The following is a 12,090-nucleotide window of genomic DNA, read 5'->3' on the forward strand; positions in this document are numbered from 1 at the left end:
GCACCAAGATCAATAAGCTTCAACACAATGCCAGTTCTGGCACCGTCCTAAACCAGGACACCACCACCAGACAAGGAATATAATGTCCAGAAGGAAGAGTGTGTAAGGCCAGTTAGCCATATGTTCACAGGCACCGGCCTCGTGACCCCAGGGACATGACCCCAGGGACAGAGGGGCCACCACCCCTGAGAAAAGTCTGGGAGTTGTTGGCTGGGCAACCGGTCTTTTCTCCCAGATGTGTGATGACTCAGTCTGTACGCCTCAGATGACAAGGTGCCACACAAGCCAGTGCGGGCCACGTGGGGCGCACGGAGGAGGGAGAAGAAAGACTCCCCAGGTCCCCGGGCTGCTCTGCGATGGGCTGTGAACACCCAACCCACTGGCTGTCCCAGGGCAGCTGGGGTGAGAGGGGCAGGGGCCAGTTCACAGGCACGACCACCCTCTGGGCCCCTTGGGCCGCGCTGCCTGTGCTGCCCTTGAGTCTACCGGTGACGGCTGCACGTCACTGGGCAGTGCCGCCCGGGAGGCACAGCTGCAAGCACAGGTTCGGTCCGAGTGTCTGACCAGGTTAAGGAAAGGAAGCTCCGAGTGGAGGCCAGCCCAGCCAAGGGGCACAGAGTCCTGGAGACAGAAAACAGGAGGGCGTGCCAGGATGACATCACCGTGTGGCTCTGGGGAGCTGGCAGCTTTCAGTTGCTGGTGTGACATCCTGGCCCCAGCGTGGCGCGAGTCAGAAGTCGGAGGGTGGCCGTAACTGGGAGAAGTCGGGGGAGGGGAGGCGGTGTGACGGGGCTGGGCTGTCACATCACATCGTGGCCTCTCTACATCCGGAGGCCCCCAGAGGCAGGGGCCCCTGCCCCAGCACGGCAGGGGTTCCTGCAGTGCGGTGGCCACGCCACACCCCTGCTGGGGTTCGGTGGGTTTCACATGAGAAGTTTTCACCGGGACACCAAGACGCAGGAATGGATCATGCCCAATCGAGGCACGCAACTAAGGCGCACGGCGGTCCAAGTCACCAGCTGAGAGAGGGTCCCCCGACTCTGACACCTCCCACCTCACTGAGGAGGTAAGGGCTGGAGAGGATGGAGAGGAAAGTATTTTTGCAGAGCATTTTTGGATGTAGCCACCCTGCATCCCGGTCCCAGTGAAAGGGGTTCAAGGCATCACTGGAGACCCTCGGCTGTGTCCTCTATGGTTAGCAACACGGCGGACTGCAGTGAGAACCCTACTCTGGAAAACCAGAGGGGGAGAGAGGCTGGCCCTGCTTTGGTGGCAGAGTGAAGGAGCATGGTGGTGGCCCTGCTGTCAGTCTGGGCCACAAAGAATGTCCTGACTTGGGCGCAGGCAGTGACAGTGTGGGGACGCTTGGCACCACACCCAGTAGGACACCATCAGAGACAAGCAGAGGTGAGGCTGGAGGCAGATATTCAGCCCCTGAACAGCAGAGGAGAGAAGAAATATCTGCCTGAATCAAGTGCATCAAGGGGCATAACGGGTGGGAGGGGCCTGGGAGAATTCAAAAGAGGCCCACAGAGAGAAAGGGTCGGCTAAACACTGCAGAGGGCATGGAGGAGCAGCTCCCCACCGCACCAGCCCAGTAAGAATCTCCCTGCCTCCCCATCCTCCCCCTCCCCAGCCCTGAGGGGAGAGGCTGCAACCCTGCAGGAGCCTTGACCTTTACAAGGTGTAGACACTCTAATCAGCAATTGCAGACTGTGTTTTGTGACTAAGGCGACTGATGTCCTGTGATTACCCAGGAGGGATAGGAAGGGGGTTCGAGTTTTTACCCCGGGCAGGGGAAGGGCCTCCACCAGATAAACTGCAAGGGACAAAAACCAAGTGACCCATGAGTTGTTCCTTGGCCCTCAAATGATCTTCACTGTCAAGAATGAAGCATGCCAGGCTTTGAGAACATTTCCTTCCACCCATCATCTCACAGGACGAACTCGCAAAGCCAAAACTGCTCTGCAGGGGGGGTGGTGCTGCTCGGTCTCCCACGGGCGTCCTCAGCATACGGGGCCCAGAGAAAGGCTGTGGCTTCCCAGGTGAGCCCCGTCTTTGGAAGGAAAGACAGTTGTGCCTGGGGACATTTCCCCACTCTCCACTGCTGGTGAAGTCCTGCCCGGAATTCCTGTGCATTGCTTGCGGGGCACCCTCCAGTCACCAGGCCACAGCAGGGACGTGAGGGAAATGAAAGCAGGAGCTCTGGGCTGTGCTAGCCACTTCCTCAGGGCCCGGGCAGCTGTCAGGTGACTCTGGTGGCCCCGTGTCCAGAGCTATTTCTGGTCGGTGCCTAGATGTCTGAGCCATCCCCTATCAACCGTGTCCTGTCTAGGACATGTCCTAGGCATGTCCTGTCTAGGACAGCCTCGTCATGCCTGTTCTATGCAGATATGTTTGAAAAGGTAGTCGCAGGACTGGGTGCTGGATTGTATCACTGACTCCTCCGGGCTTGTCCACTTTAAGAAGATCCTCCAAAGGTGGGGGTCAGCCTTCTGGACCCTGCCGCACACTCGGTGCTCCTGGCGGCAAACTGCTCCCTGGGAGGTGACCTGGTCACCAGACAGAGTCTGAGCAAGAGGCTGGACTGACCTCAGGAGTGGAGGCAGGACCTGCCACCAGCCTGCCTCAGAGAACCCCGTGGAGCTGATGTACTGAAGAGGTGGGAAAGGAGAAGCTTAGAAGAAATCCAGAAGGTGCCCCGTCCCCTGGGAGGCTGGCAGGCAGCCATGGAAGCAACAGGACATCAAGGCATCAAGCTCAGAACAGCCCAAGAGTCCCAGGAGCCGGTGTCTGCCCGCATTCCTGCCTCCCTTGGAGATGAGTGTGACCCCACGCACACCCTTTTCTCCAGGGGGTCAGCCGAGCGCCCAGCCCTGGGGTCACCCTCACCTGTGGTTCCTTCTGGGATCTCCTTGTGGGGCCGAGTGGCTGCCTGCTCGCCGGGGGTGCCCTCATCCACTAAGGGCGCTGTCACATCTGGAAAGCACTGAAAATCACCTTTGGGAGGTCGGGGACGAGCCGTGCCAAGTCCCTCACCTTGCTTCGTGGGTGGGAGTGGGGCGGGGAGGGGAGGCAGGAGGGAACTCAGCCACATGCACAACAGCCACGCCACGAAGCACGCCCAGAGCCACCCTGCCTGGTGCCTCCCCAGGAAGCACATTAACATTCTGCTGCGGTGGCACCAGCCCATGAGACGCCCAGGCCATTTGCCAGGAAAGCCAGGGACAGCCCCCATGTAAACACGGCAGCGGCAGTGAGAGAGGCTGCTGGGACGGTCCTGGGGCTATTTAAAGAAGACATGTTGAAATCGATGACTGTTCGCAGATGTTTGATCCTCAAGGCGGTGCAGGAGGGGACCGGGGACACAGGCAGGCAGCAACTCTGGGGACAGGGACGACGGCTTTGCTGTGAGGCTTTGGGCAAGTCCCTTGTCTTTGGGTCGCGGTTTCGTCTTTGGCAAAGTGGGAGTATCATTTCCGGGTGACCTCCGAGGTTTCCTCCAGCTTGCCCTGTCCCCTTGAGCCCGTGACACGTGGTTGAGAAGCACAGAGTCCCCTCCCTGGGTGGCGATGAGCAGGCCCGGGGCCGTCCAGGGTCAGGTGCCTGACCACTGGCTGCAGACGGGCCTGCTTCCAGGGCAGAGACCAGAGGTGAAGATCAGCCACCAGGAGCTGCTGCCGGCCTCTCATCAGCAGGAGCGCTTCCAAACGGCATTCGTCCCCGAGCCTGGCCCTGGCACACGCCCAGACATTCTGGGCAAACATGTGGAGCTGTCAGTGCTGAAAGCTTTCCAGGGGCCTGCGTCAGTTTAGACAAAGGGAGTCCATGTTAACGATGGTCTCGGGGCAGGCGGGGCGGCCCGGCCCAGCAGGGCCCCGCCCTGTGGGGTGGGAGCTGAAGCTCTGGTGACCCACACACACGCACAGGGCCCGGAGTGCAGTGGGACTTGGTTGGAAGAGTCTTCCAGAATACCACTGCCGGAAAGCTGAGGGCCCTGATTTGGACATCTGGCATGGATCCTGGCATGGGTGTTTCAGGGCTTCCCAGGGGCAGCAGGCGACTTGCACAGCTGTCCTATGAGACCAGAAGGATGTGTCTTGCATCACTGGCTCTAAGGAGCGTGACGAGCACCTGGCCTGGTGTTCTCTTCACCAGGCTGAGCACCTTGGGGTGGGGAAGGGCCACGCCCACTATCTCCTCCACAGAAGCACCTTCATGCCAAGCAGCTGGCAGGCACCTGACAACCACTTTCTGAATTCACCCAAAGGTGGATGCTTGGGGAGGTGCTGGGGCCAGGCTCTCACCCTGCGTGGGACACAGCAGCTGAAGTGATGGGCAGGGCTCAGAGGAGTGCGGGGAACAGAGCCTTGGCCAGCTTGGGCAGGATGGGGAAATGGAGGTGCAGACACTATAGACTCGTTGCTTGAAAGCTGTTCTCAATTCCCTTCTCTCTTGGTTTCACCTAGTGAAGAGGCTGAGAAGCAAAGTGCTTGTTGTCCCAGTCTCCAGGGGTGGCCAGGAGACCCAGTTCTGACAAATGAGACCCAAGTGGAAGTTGGCCAGGTGGGGCTTGCAGGGAAACTCTTGCTTTCTTAATTAAAAGAGAATACTTCTGGTTTGAGAGAATACTTTTGGTTGAAAGAAAATACTTTCTTTCTGCTTTGGAGGCAAATGTGATGCCTGGAAGTGCAGCAACCATCTTGTAACCATGAGGCAATAATGCAACCATTAAAGATGGCAGAAGAAGAAGACAGAACAGCATCGATGACACCAGGGACTGCCCAAGACCAGAAGTGTTATCATGTGAGACAACTATACCTCTTCACATACACATGTGTGCCACAGTTAGCTGGGTTTTCCTGTACCTGCAATCAAACTCAGTCTTGACTGACATAGATGGGAAGCAAGAGAAGGTGGCCAAAATTAGGACCAAAGACACTTCAGAAAATACGTGAGGAGCTTTATAATAACCTAGATACCAAATGTCTAGAAGGGACAGGCCAGAAGATGGGCTGAAATTAACATGGTGGCCAAGGTCCAGAGGCCCAGGTCAAGCCCAGTGCTCAAAACATGAAGGATACTAGTTCAAGACCAGTCCCAAAGTGTGAGCCTGAGACATGCATTGACCTGCTGCTTTCCTCAGCCACACAGCTGCTCTGGAACTGAGTGGCTTGAGGAAGAGTGAGGTGAGTGGGGGCTGCGGGAGGAGTTGAAGGAGGACAGCCCAAGTGGGGCAGGGGCTTCAAGGAAGTGTGCCTGGGCCCTGCTTTGCTGCAGATCCCAGCCTCTCCACGTGCGGCTGCCTCAAAGCACACACATGACAACAGTGCCCACACCGGCGAGCAAGGCATTGAAGCGGGGCGTGGCTCCCCCCAAATTCCTGAGCCAAGCCTGAGCCATCCTGCAAAGCATCGAGTGAGCGTATCTCTCAGCCAGAGGGTCAGGCAGCAGCAAAGGCAGCCAGGAGGGGGCACACAGGGCTCCAAGCACGGCTAGGCTACTCGCAGGCCGGCGCAGGGGCGGGGCTGGCTGAGCGCAGCGATGGGCAGGAGGAGGCCCCACCTTCAGCCGTCGGGGTGCTCTTGGCATCAGAGGTTTCAGAGCCTGGTTCCTCAGATCCGTCATCGGCGGGGGTCTGCAGGGGAGATTCTGGAACATACATAGTGAGCCCCTCAGAATGGCTGCCTCTCCCCACCCCCTTTTCCCCTCAGGGGGAACTCAGGAGCAGGGTATTTTGGAGCCAAAAATCACTCAGCGTGGAGCCCAGATGGATGGAAGGTGGCCGCATGATAAAACCACAAAGGGACCAGTCCCACCCCCCAACACGGCTGTGCCCTGACACCAGGGTCATCAGGCAGAGACACGGGTGAGGAGTAGATGTCCTTGGAGAGAGGAGGCGGTGTCTGTTAGTCAGCCTGTGGTTCCAGTCGAGGTGAGGCCCTCATGCCGACGAGCGGCAGCAGATACCAGAGACCCAAGCCACATAAACTGGGGGCCTTGTCTTTCCTTACTGGGGGGGGGGTGCATGGGGATCACTGCCTACCGTTAATCAATGACAAACCTGGAAAACGCTCAGAGATACTACTCCTTCCTCTGAGAAGGAATTAGCTTAGGATGGATGCAGTGCCTACATCTACCTGGACAGTGGGTGTCTGGAGCCCACTGTGTTCCTTTCATGGAAGGGTCCCCAGCCACCGATCAACCAGCCTTGAGTGGCCCCTGAAATATCAGCCATAGTTATTCATAAGAAAACCATCCTTTCAAAGTCTGAAGCCACAGAAGCTCTGGCGCACTCCGTAAGAGCCGCCCCACCTGGGGTGCGGGCAGCCTTGGAGTCAGTTTCATGATGGGGGGGGGCTGGTTCCAGGCACGAAGCAGAACCCCAAGAGGAAGAAAGGCAACTAGTGTTCAAGTGCACTGTGAGATCAGACACCCCGCGCCCGCGTTGGGAACGTGGTCCCTGCACACCCAGCCCTGGCTGCGCCTGTCCAGCCAGAGAAGGGCTAATTCTAAAGGAGCTCCCAGCACACACAGCTCCCTGGGCCTGGAGTCTGCAAACACCTGCACACCGCCTCAGACAGGCTCCGGGCAGTGATGAGGAAGCCTCGTGCAGAAGCACCAGCCTCAGCGGCCAGGGCCCAGGCACACAGGGGCATGCTGGGCCGCAGCACACGGGCCCCGACACCTGCCGCCCAGCCTGCCCCCAGCCTGCAGCCCTTATCATTAGCATTATCCTTGTTAAACTCCTTGGAGGTCGAAAGGAAGGAGAGGAAGCCTCTTCAGAATGTGTTATCTAGAAGGTATAGCAAGTTAGCCCACCCACACCTTTTAATTCATAGGGTGTGTGTTTTAGCAGCTAACCAGCTTTCACCCTTGGCAGCTCTCTGGCTGCACCCAGTCCTGTCCCAGCTTTTAGCATCTACTGAGACACCCTCTGTTCTCATATTTTACAGGTGGCTCCTTGTCGCTATTCAAACTAGTCTCTGTCGCTTATCCAAAATGTTGCTGGTACAGCGAGCGACACCTTCTGCTGAGTGATACCCCTCCCCGCATAAAAACAACGCATTCTAAATCCTTAGCAGCAGGAACAAATTCGATGAGGACTGTGAAAGCCTTTTAGGTATTACTTGCTTTCTTGGCAAGTATATGCTTTGGGTGAGCAAACTACCTTCACATGCTTTCCTTTCCTAGTAGCGACAGAAAGGTCAGCAACGTAGAACTGCACCGAAGTGGACCTTCGAACGACACGGTTTGCACTGTGTGGGTCCACTCGTGTGAGGGTTTTCCCAGTAAACACCGTAAATGTATTTCTCTCCCTTAGGATTTCTTAATAACATTTTATTTTCTCTAGGTTACTCTATGGAATGAATAAAGTATAAAACACATATAACATACACAGTATGTGTTAATTGGCTGCTTCTGTTATCGGTAAGGCTTATGGGCAACAGTAGGTGAGGTTTTTAGGGGGTCAAAGTTACACATGTATTTCTGACGATGCCAGGGGTTGGCGCCCCTCATCCCCACGTTGATCCAGGGTCAGCTGTATGCATCATACGTCCGTTTGAACAGAACTTCTGCTCACGTTGTACATTAAAGAAGGGAGTAGTTTCAATGAACATGCTTTAGGCAACTCTGAGACACAACATAGTAAGCTGGTTCTTACTGTGCACATTGAATTTAGATTTCCCCTCAAAAAGGAAGACTGGTGAAAACCACTTTTCCTTCTGGACTTTCAAACAAACGAGCTTTTTTTTGAGAGCAGTTTCAGGTTCACAGCAGAACCGTGAAGACAGCATGGGGAGTGAACTGTCACACCCACCTTCCCCGATTGTTCACACCCTTCATTACTGTGGTGCATTGGTTGCAACATCACCTGTAGTTCTGAGTTTGTTTTCAAACCAGACAACCCAAATAGGGCTCCATGTTTCACCGGCAGAATTGACCTGGGGCCGAATTCAGTATGTTGTGATTCTAAGTTGGGTTCCATCCATGAACGTTTAATAAAGAGTTTAATGACTGAAGTTCTATGGGGACCTGACAGAAAGAGGGATGGGAGGCATGTGGGGGGACATGTGGGCCCACGTCCTCAGATGAGCCCGCCCCCCCCACTGCTGCCCTGTCGGGAGGAGCTGAAACTTACCAGCTCAGGCTGGAGGACGGCTGTGACTGGGGGAGGTCAGAATGCACATTTCTTGTTGCCATGACACCAGGCAGGGAGTTCTAGGCCTGCTGGAGGCCTGTTGGAAATTCTGCTTCCCCCAACTCCTCTCTTGCAGAGCTTCTGGCTGGACAGCCTCTGTGCCCCGGGGGGAAATCATGCCCACTCTTCCTCCACCTCCTCCAGCTTGGAGCCCACTTGTCTGAGTTCCAAGCTCCTCTGACTCCCTGTGTTCCTGCCTTAACACGTCCAGAGACGCCAGTCTTTGAAACCCTTGCTTCTCGTGTTCCTGCACCCAAGGCACCTCCTGGTGCCCTGCCTCCTCCAGGAAACCCCCCTGGATAGATAGATGTACCTCAACAAGGTCCTTTCCCACCTTGGAGCTGCACAACTCCCATTCTTTATCCCACACCCCAGGCTGCAAAGTGTTTTACAATTATTTTTAGCATTAAAAGAGAAAGTAGACTGTTTGTCATTTTGTCTCCTTAGAAATGAGCCTGAGGGTCAGAGTCCTTCTCCTGCAGAGGCCAGCTTGGTGCTCCTGGTGGGAACCAGGGGCGGCCGCACAGAGAACAGAGGGCTGTACGCTTCCCCAACTTGATGGTCAGACAGAGCAATGAATACTGTCTTCCTTCGCAGGGGGAGAGGAGGAGGCCAAGCCAATCTGGCCAAAAGACAGTATTTTAGAATATTGAGAACCTGATGCAATTTGTTGATGTGGGTACAGTAGGAATCCCAGAGCTAACTAGCCTGCTGAGCAGGGCCCCGACAGGCCTGTGAGGAAGAGGTAAGGAGAACGTGTGTGGCCACGCGTTTCACATGCGGATGCACTCTGGTTTATAGGTGAACGGGTGTGGCTAAAGACTTGCGGGAGCACCCCATGCTAACCAGACCGACCAGCCCCTGCAGACTTTGTCACGCTGCATGCACTCACGTGGCAAACTGTCCTCTGGAAAGGTAGTTTTGAATGGCCTCACATTTCAAGTTCTCTTGGCCCATTCAAATGATGAGGCTTCTCTCTATCGATAATCTAACCCAGTAAAGTATTAAAACTCTTTTAGAAACCTGGCTGCAAAGCCTTGCTGCCAGCCTTTTTGGCTATGGCTCCCAAGGCCCCGGGCCTGCTGTGCAGGGCTATGCACTCACCTTTCAGGCCGTGGTCCGTGTCGCCCCCGTGGTCTTGCAGCAGGGTGTAGCCGCCCTGAGAGGGGAGATCCTTCCTGTCCCCCAGCCCGTAGGTCCCAGCATGATCTTCCATCATGTTGAACTCCTGGCGGGGCTCGGCCATCCTGGTTGAAGGCCCACCTGGGGAAGTGAGACGGGAGGTTGAGGCTGGGATGCTGAGATGAGGCCAAGTGCTTGGTGGGGGGTGGGTGGGAGGCAGGGGGAGCGAGGTGCCACCTCCTCGGCTGATGGCAGACATACCTCCACGTCTCCACTTCCCACCCCAGCTACCAGATGTCCAGCCTCGTCCCGAACTCTGCATCCCTGCCAAAATGTTGTTTACATGCGTGCGCACTTTGAATCCACCAACATCACGTTAGTTTGTATTCAGAACCACCAGATGGGCAGGTTCGGCGGGTCTGACCTGTTACGTTCAGCACTCTTTTCACTTCATTAAGGAGTGACTGCTGCTGACTAGGGGTTTGATGGCTTTTTTCAATGCAGAGGGCAGGGGCACACAGGAGAGGGCAGGCACCAGCGGGCACTCCAGGTGAGGAAAACGGGGAGCAGGGAGGCATGGGCTGTTCGAGCACATGTCACTAACTGCACAGCAGAACCGCCTCCTGACCGGTGTCCTGATGACCCCAGCTCTGAGTTGGGTGGTGCCCTGGAGGTCAAGGCTGTGGCCTCCACTCGCCTCACTGGCTCCTAGCAGGACCTCAGCTGTGCGTTCTGAGGGCGGGCAGAGAAGTCCCTAACAGGGCCCAGAGTGGGTGTGAGGCTGGGGAGCTGCGTCAGGGCCCAGCCCAGCTGCAGCTGCAGCTCTGCAGAGCCCGGCAGAAACGGTATTGACTCGTACTTTGTTCTTGTCTTTATGGAGAACGTTTCTTTATTTTAAAAGTAACTCATAATTTTGAATTTCTGGACTTTTGTGTATGCCATTTTGCTCTGGTTCACTCATGCCTCTTTCAATTATTCCATTATTTTTCATTTGCTTAAAAGATTTTATTTATTTTTAGAGAGAGGGGCAGGGAGGGAGAAAGAGAGGGAGAGAAACATCGATGTGAGAGAGAAACATTGATCAGTTGCCTCTCTCATGCGTCCAGACCGGGACCAAACCCGCAACCCAGGCATGTGTCCTGACTGGGAATTGAACCAATGATCTTTCAGTTTGCAGCCTGTTGCTCAATCCCCTGAGCCACACCAGCCAGGGCCATTTAATGAACTTTTCTCAGTGGCACACAGGAGCGGCCTTAGTGGGTCAGCTGTTGAGGGAGGAGCTGATAACACATATGGGAGTGGGCAGGGCCTTTCTCCTTCTTCCCTTTGCAGATGTCTAGCTCTCTTGCTTTGGTGATCAATTAATAATGTCTCTGTGGGTGAGGCGTGGAGAGCACACCTGATATCATTCGTTCTCTATGTGAGTTAGCAGTGGCAGAATGTTTTAAAATCTGCAGTCTCGTTTCTGCAGGTGTTGGGCAACTCATATAAATGGTGAACTACAAGGTAGATGGTGCACCTGGGGCAGACCCTCCACATAACTCTTCCGAGACTGATGTTGTTGCTGGGACTCCTGGCTTCTGGCACTGTGTTTATGAGGTCTGTCCAGAAAAAGTCCAGCCATTGCTAATAAATGAGAATGGTTTGTGTGACATCGATGCCACCTGGCAGCCAAGGACAGTGCACTGGAATGCGCATGTGTAAACAGTGATGATTTCACTGCACTAGTCAGTGGGGGTGGAGGTGCCCTTGAGAGAGCATGTGTACAGTGTGGCTGTCGCATTCAAAATGACTGAGCGAGTAGAGCAATGAATCTGCATCAGATTTTTCATTAGGCTTGAACATTCTTCTACAGAACTGTTCAGATGATCCAGAGAGCCACAGCTATGGGCAGCTGGTGACTGGCAGCTTCATCACGACAACGTGCCTGCTCATCTGTCTCATGCAGAGTTTTTTTTTGCAAAACATCAAACGACCCAAGTGATGTAGCCCTCCTACAGCCCAGATTGGGCACCCTGCAACTTCCAGCTTTTCCCAAAGCTAAAATTACCTTTGAAAGGAAAGAGATTGCAGACCATTGATGAAATTCAGGAAAATATGATGGGGCACTTATTGACGATTGGGAGAACTGTGTGAGGTCCCAAGGTAGTTGACTTTGAAGGGGACTGAGGTGTCATGGACCTTGGTACAATGTTTCTGGTATCTTGTATCTTCTTCAATAAATGTCTGAGTTTTTCATATTACATGGCTGGGTACCATCTGGACAGACCTCATATACCAGCTGGCCACTGGCATGGCCATGTCCAGCTCCATTCCTCTCCCTCCTAGGCAGGGCACACTCATGCAGGTGCCTGAGCTCTCTTCTCCATCCATGATGTAGAATAAGATGCTGGCAAGATCTGGTATGGACTAGGAAGGTTTTAAGAATGAGGTCAGCAAGACCTCTGCTGGGTGAAGCAGCTCCTTCTCAGGAGAAGGGGCAGCCGTTCATTCTGATGGAGGCCCTTGTTCCCCAGAGAGCTCCCGGGAAAGGCATGAGACCAAGCCTCCCCAAACCTGTGACTTCTCCCTGAGAACGAGCAGGACTTTGTTTTGGGAAGATGGAAGTCCCCATTCATCCCTTAAGTTTGTGATATTTAAGGCGGTGATATTCTCTACCCTTAGATATGCTGACGGTCTGTTTCCCTTAGAAAGCCCCAAGTCAGAGGAACCCCGCTTCTGAGAGGCTCTAGTTCCATAACCCGAGAACTCGGCTGCCGCTCCCC

At 54.9% G+C, this 12,090-nt stretch overlaps 1 protein-coding gene across 12 annotated transcripts in view; it reads right to left on the bottom strand.

Annotated features, from left to right (window-relative positions):
* The window catches only part of MAPT (microtubule associated protein tau), an 86,388-nt gene that overhangs the window by 31,840 nt on the left and 42,458 nt on the right, over positions 1 to 12,090 (bottom strand). For 6 of the 12 annotated variants that reach the window (XM_045836026.1, XM_045836025.1, XM_045836028.1 and 3 more), the window contains exons 2-3: positions 9,308 to 9,466; positions 5,566 to 5,652 (exon numbers count right to left, since the gene is read on the bottom strand). In XM_045836026.1, coding sequence (XP_045691982.1) covers positions 5,566 to 5,652; positions 9,308 to 9,449 — 229 coding nt within the window. In that variant the 5' untranslated portion in view covers positions 9,450 to 9,466. Of the gene's footprint in view, positions 1 to 2,892; positions 2,980 to 5,565; positions 5,653 to 9,307; positions 9,467 to 12,090 lie in introns of all 12 variants that reach the window. The other 6 variants (XM_045836027.1, XM_045836032.1, XM_045836030.1 and 3 more) reach the window with 2 other exon arrangements.

The sequence above is a fragment of the Phyllostomus hastatus genome, unplaced genomic scaffold, assembly GCF_019186645.2.
Source record: "Phyllostomus hastatus isolate PE091 unplaced genomic scaffold, TTU_PhHast_1.1 phas_contig_210, whole genome shotgun sequence".
Classification (NCBI taxonomy): domain Eukaryota; kingdom Metazoa; phylum Chordata; class Mammalia; order Chiroptera; family Phyllostomidae; genus Phyllostomus; species Phyllostomus hastatus.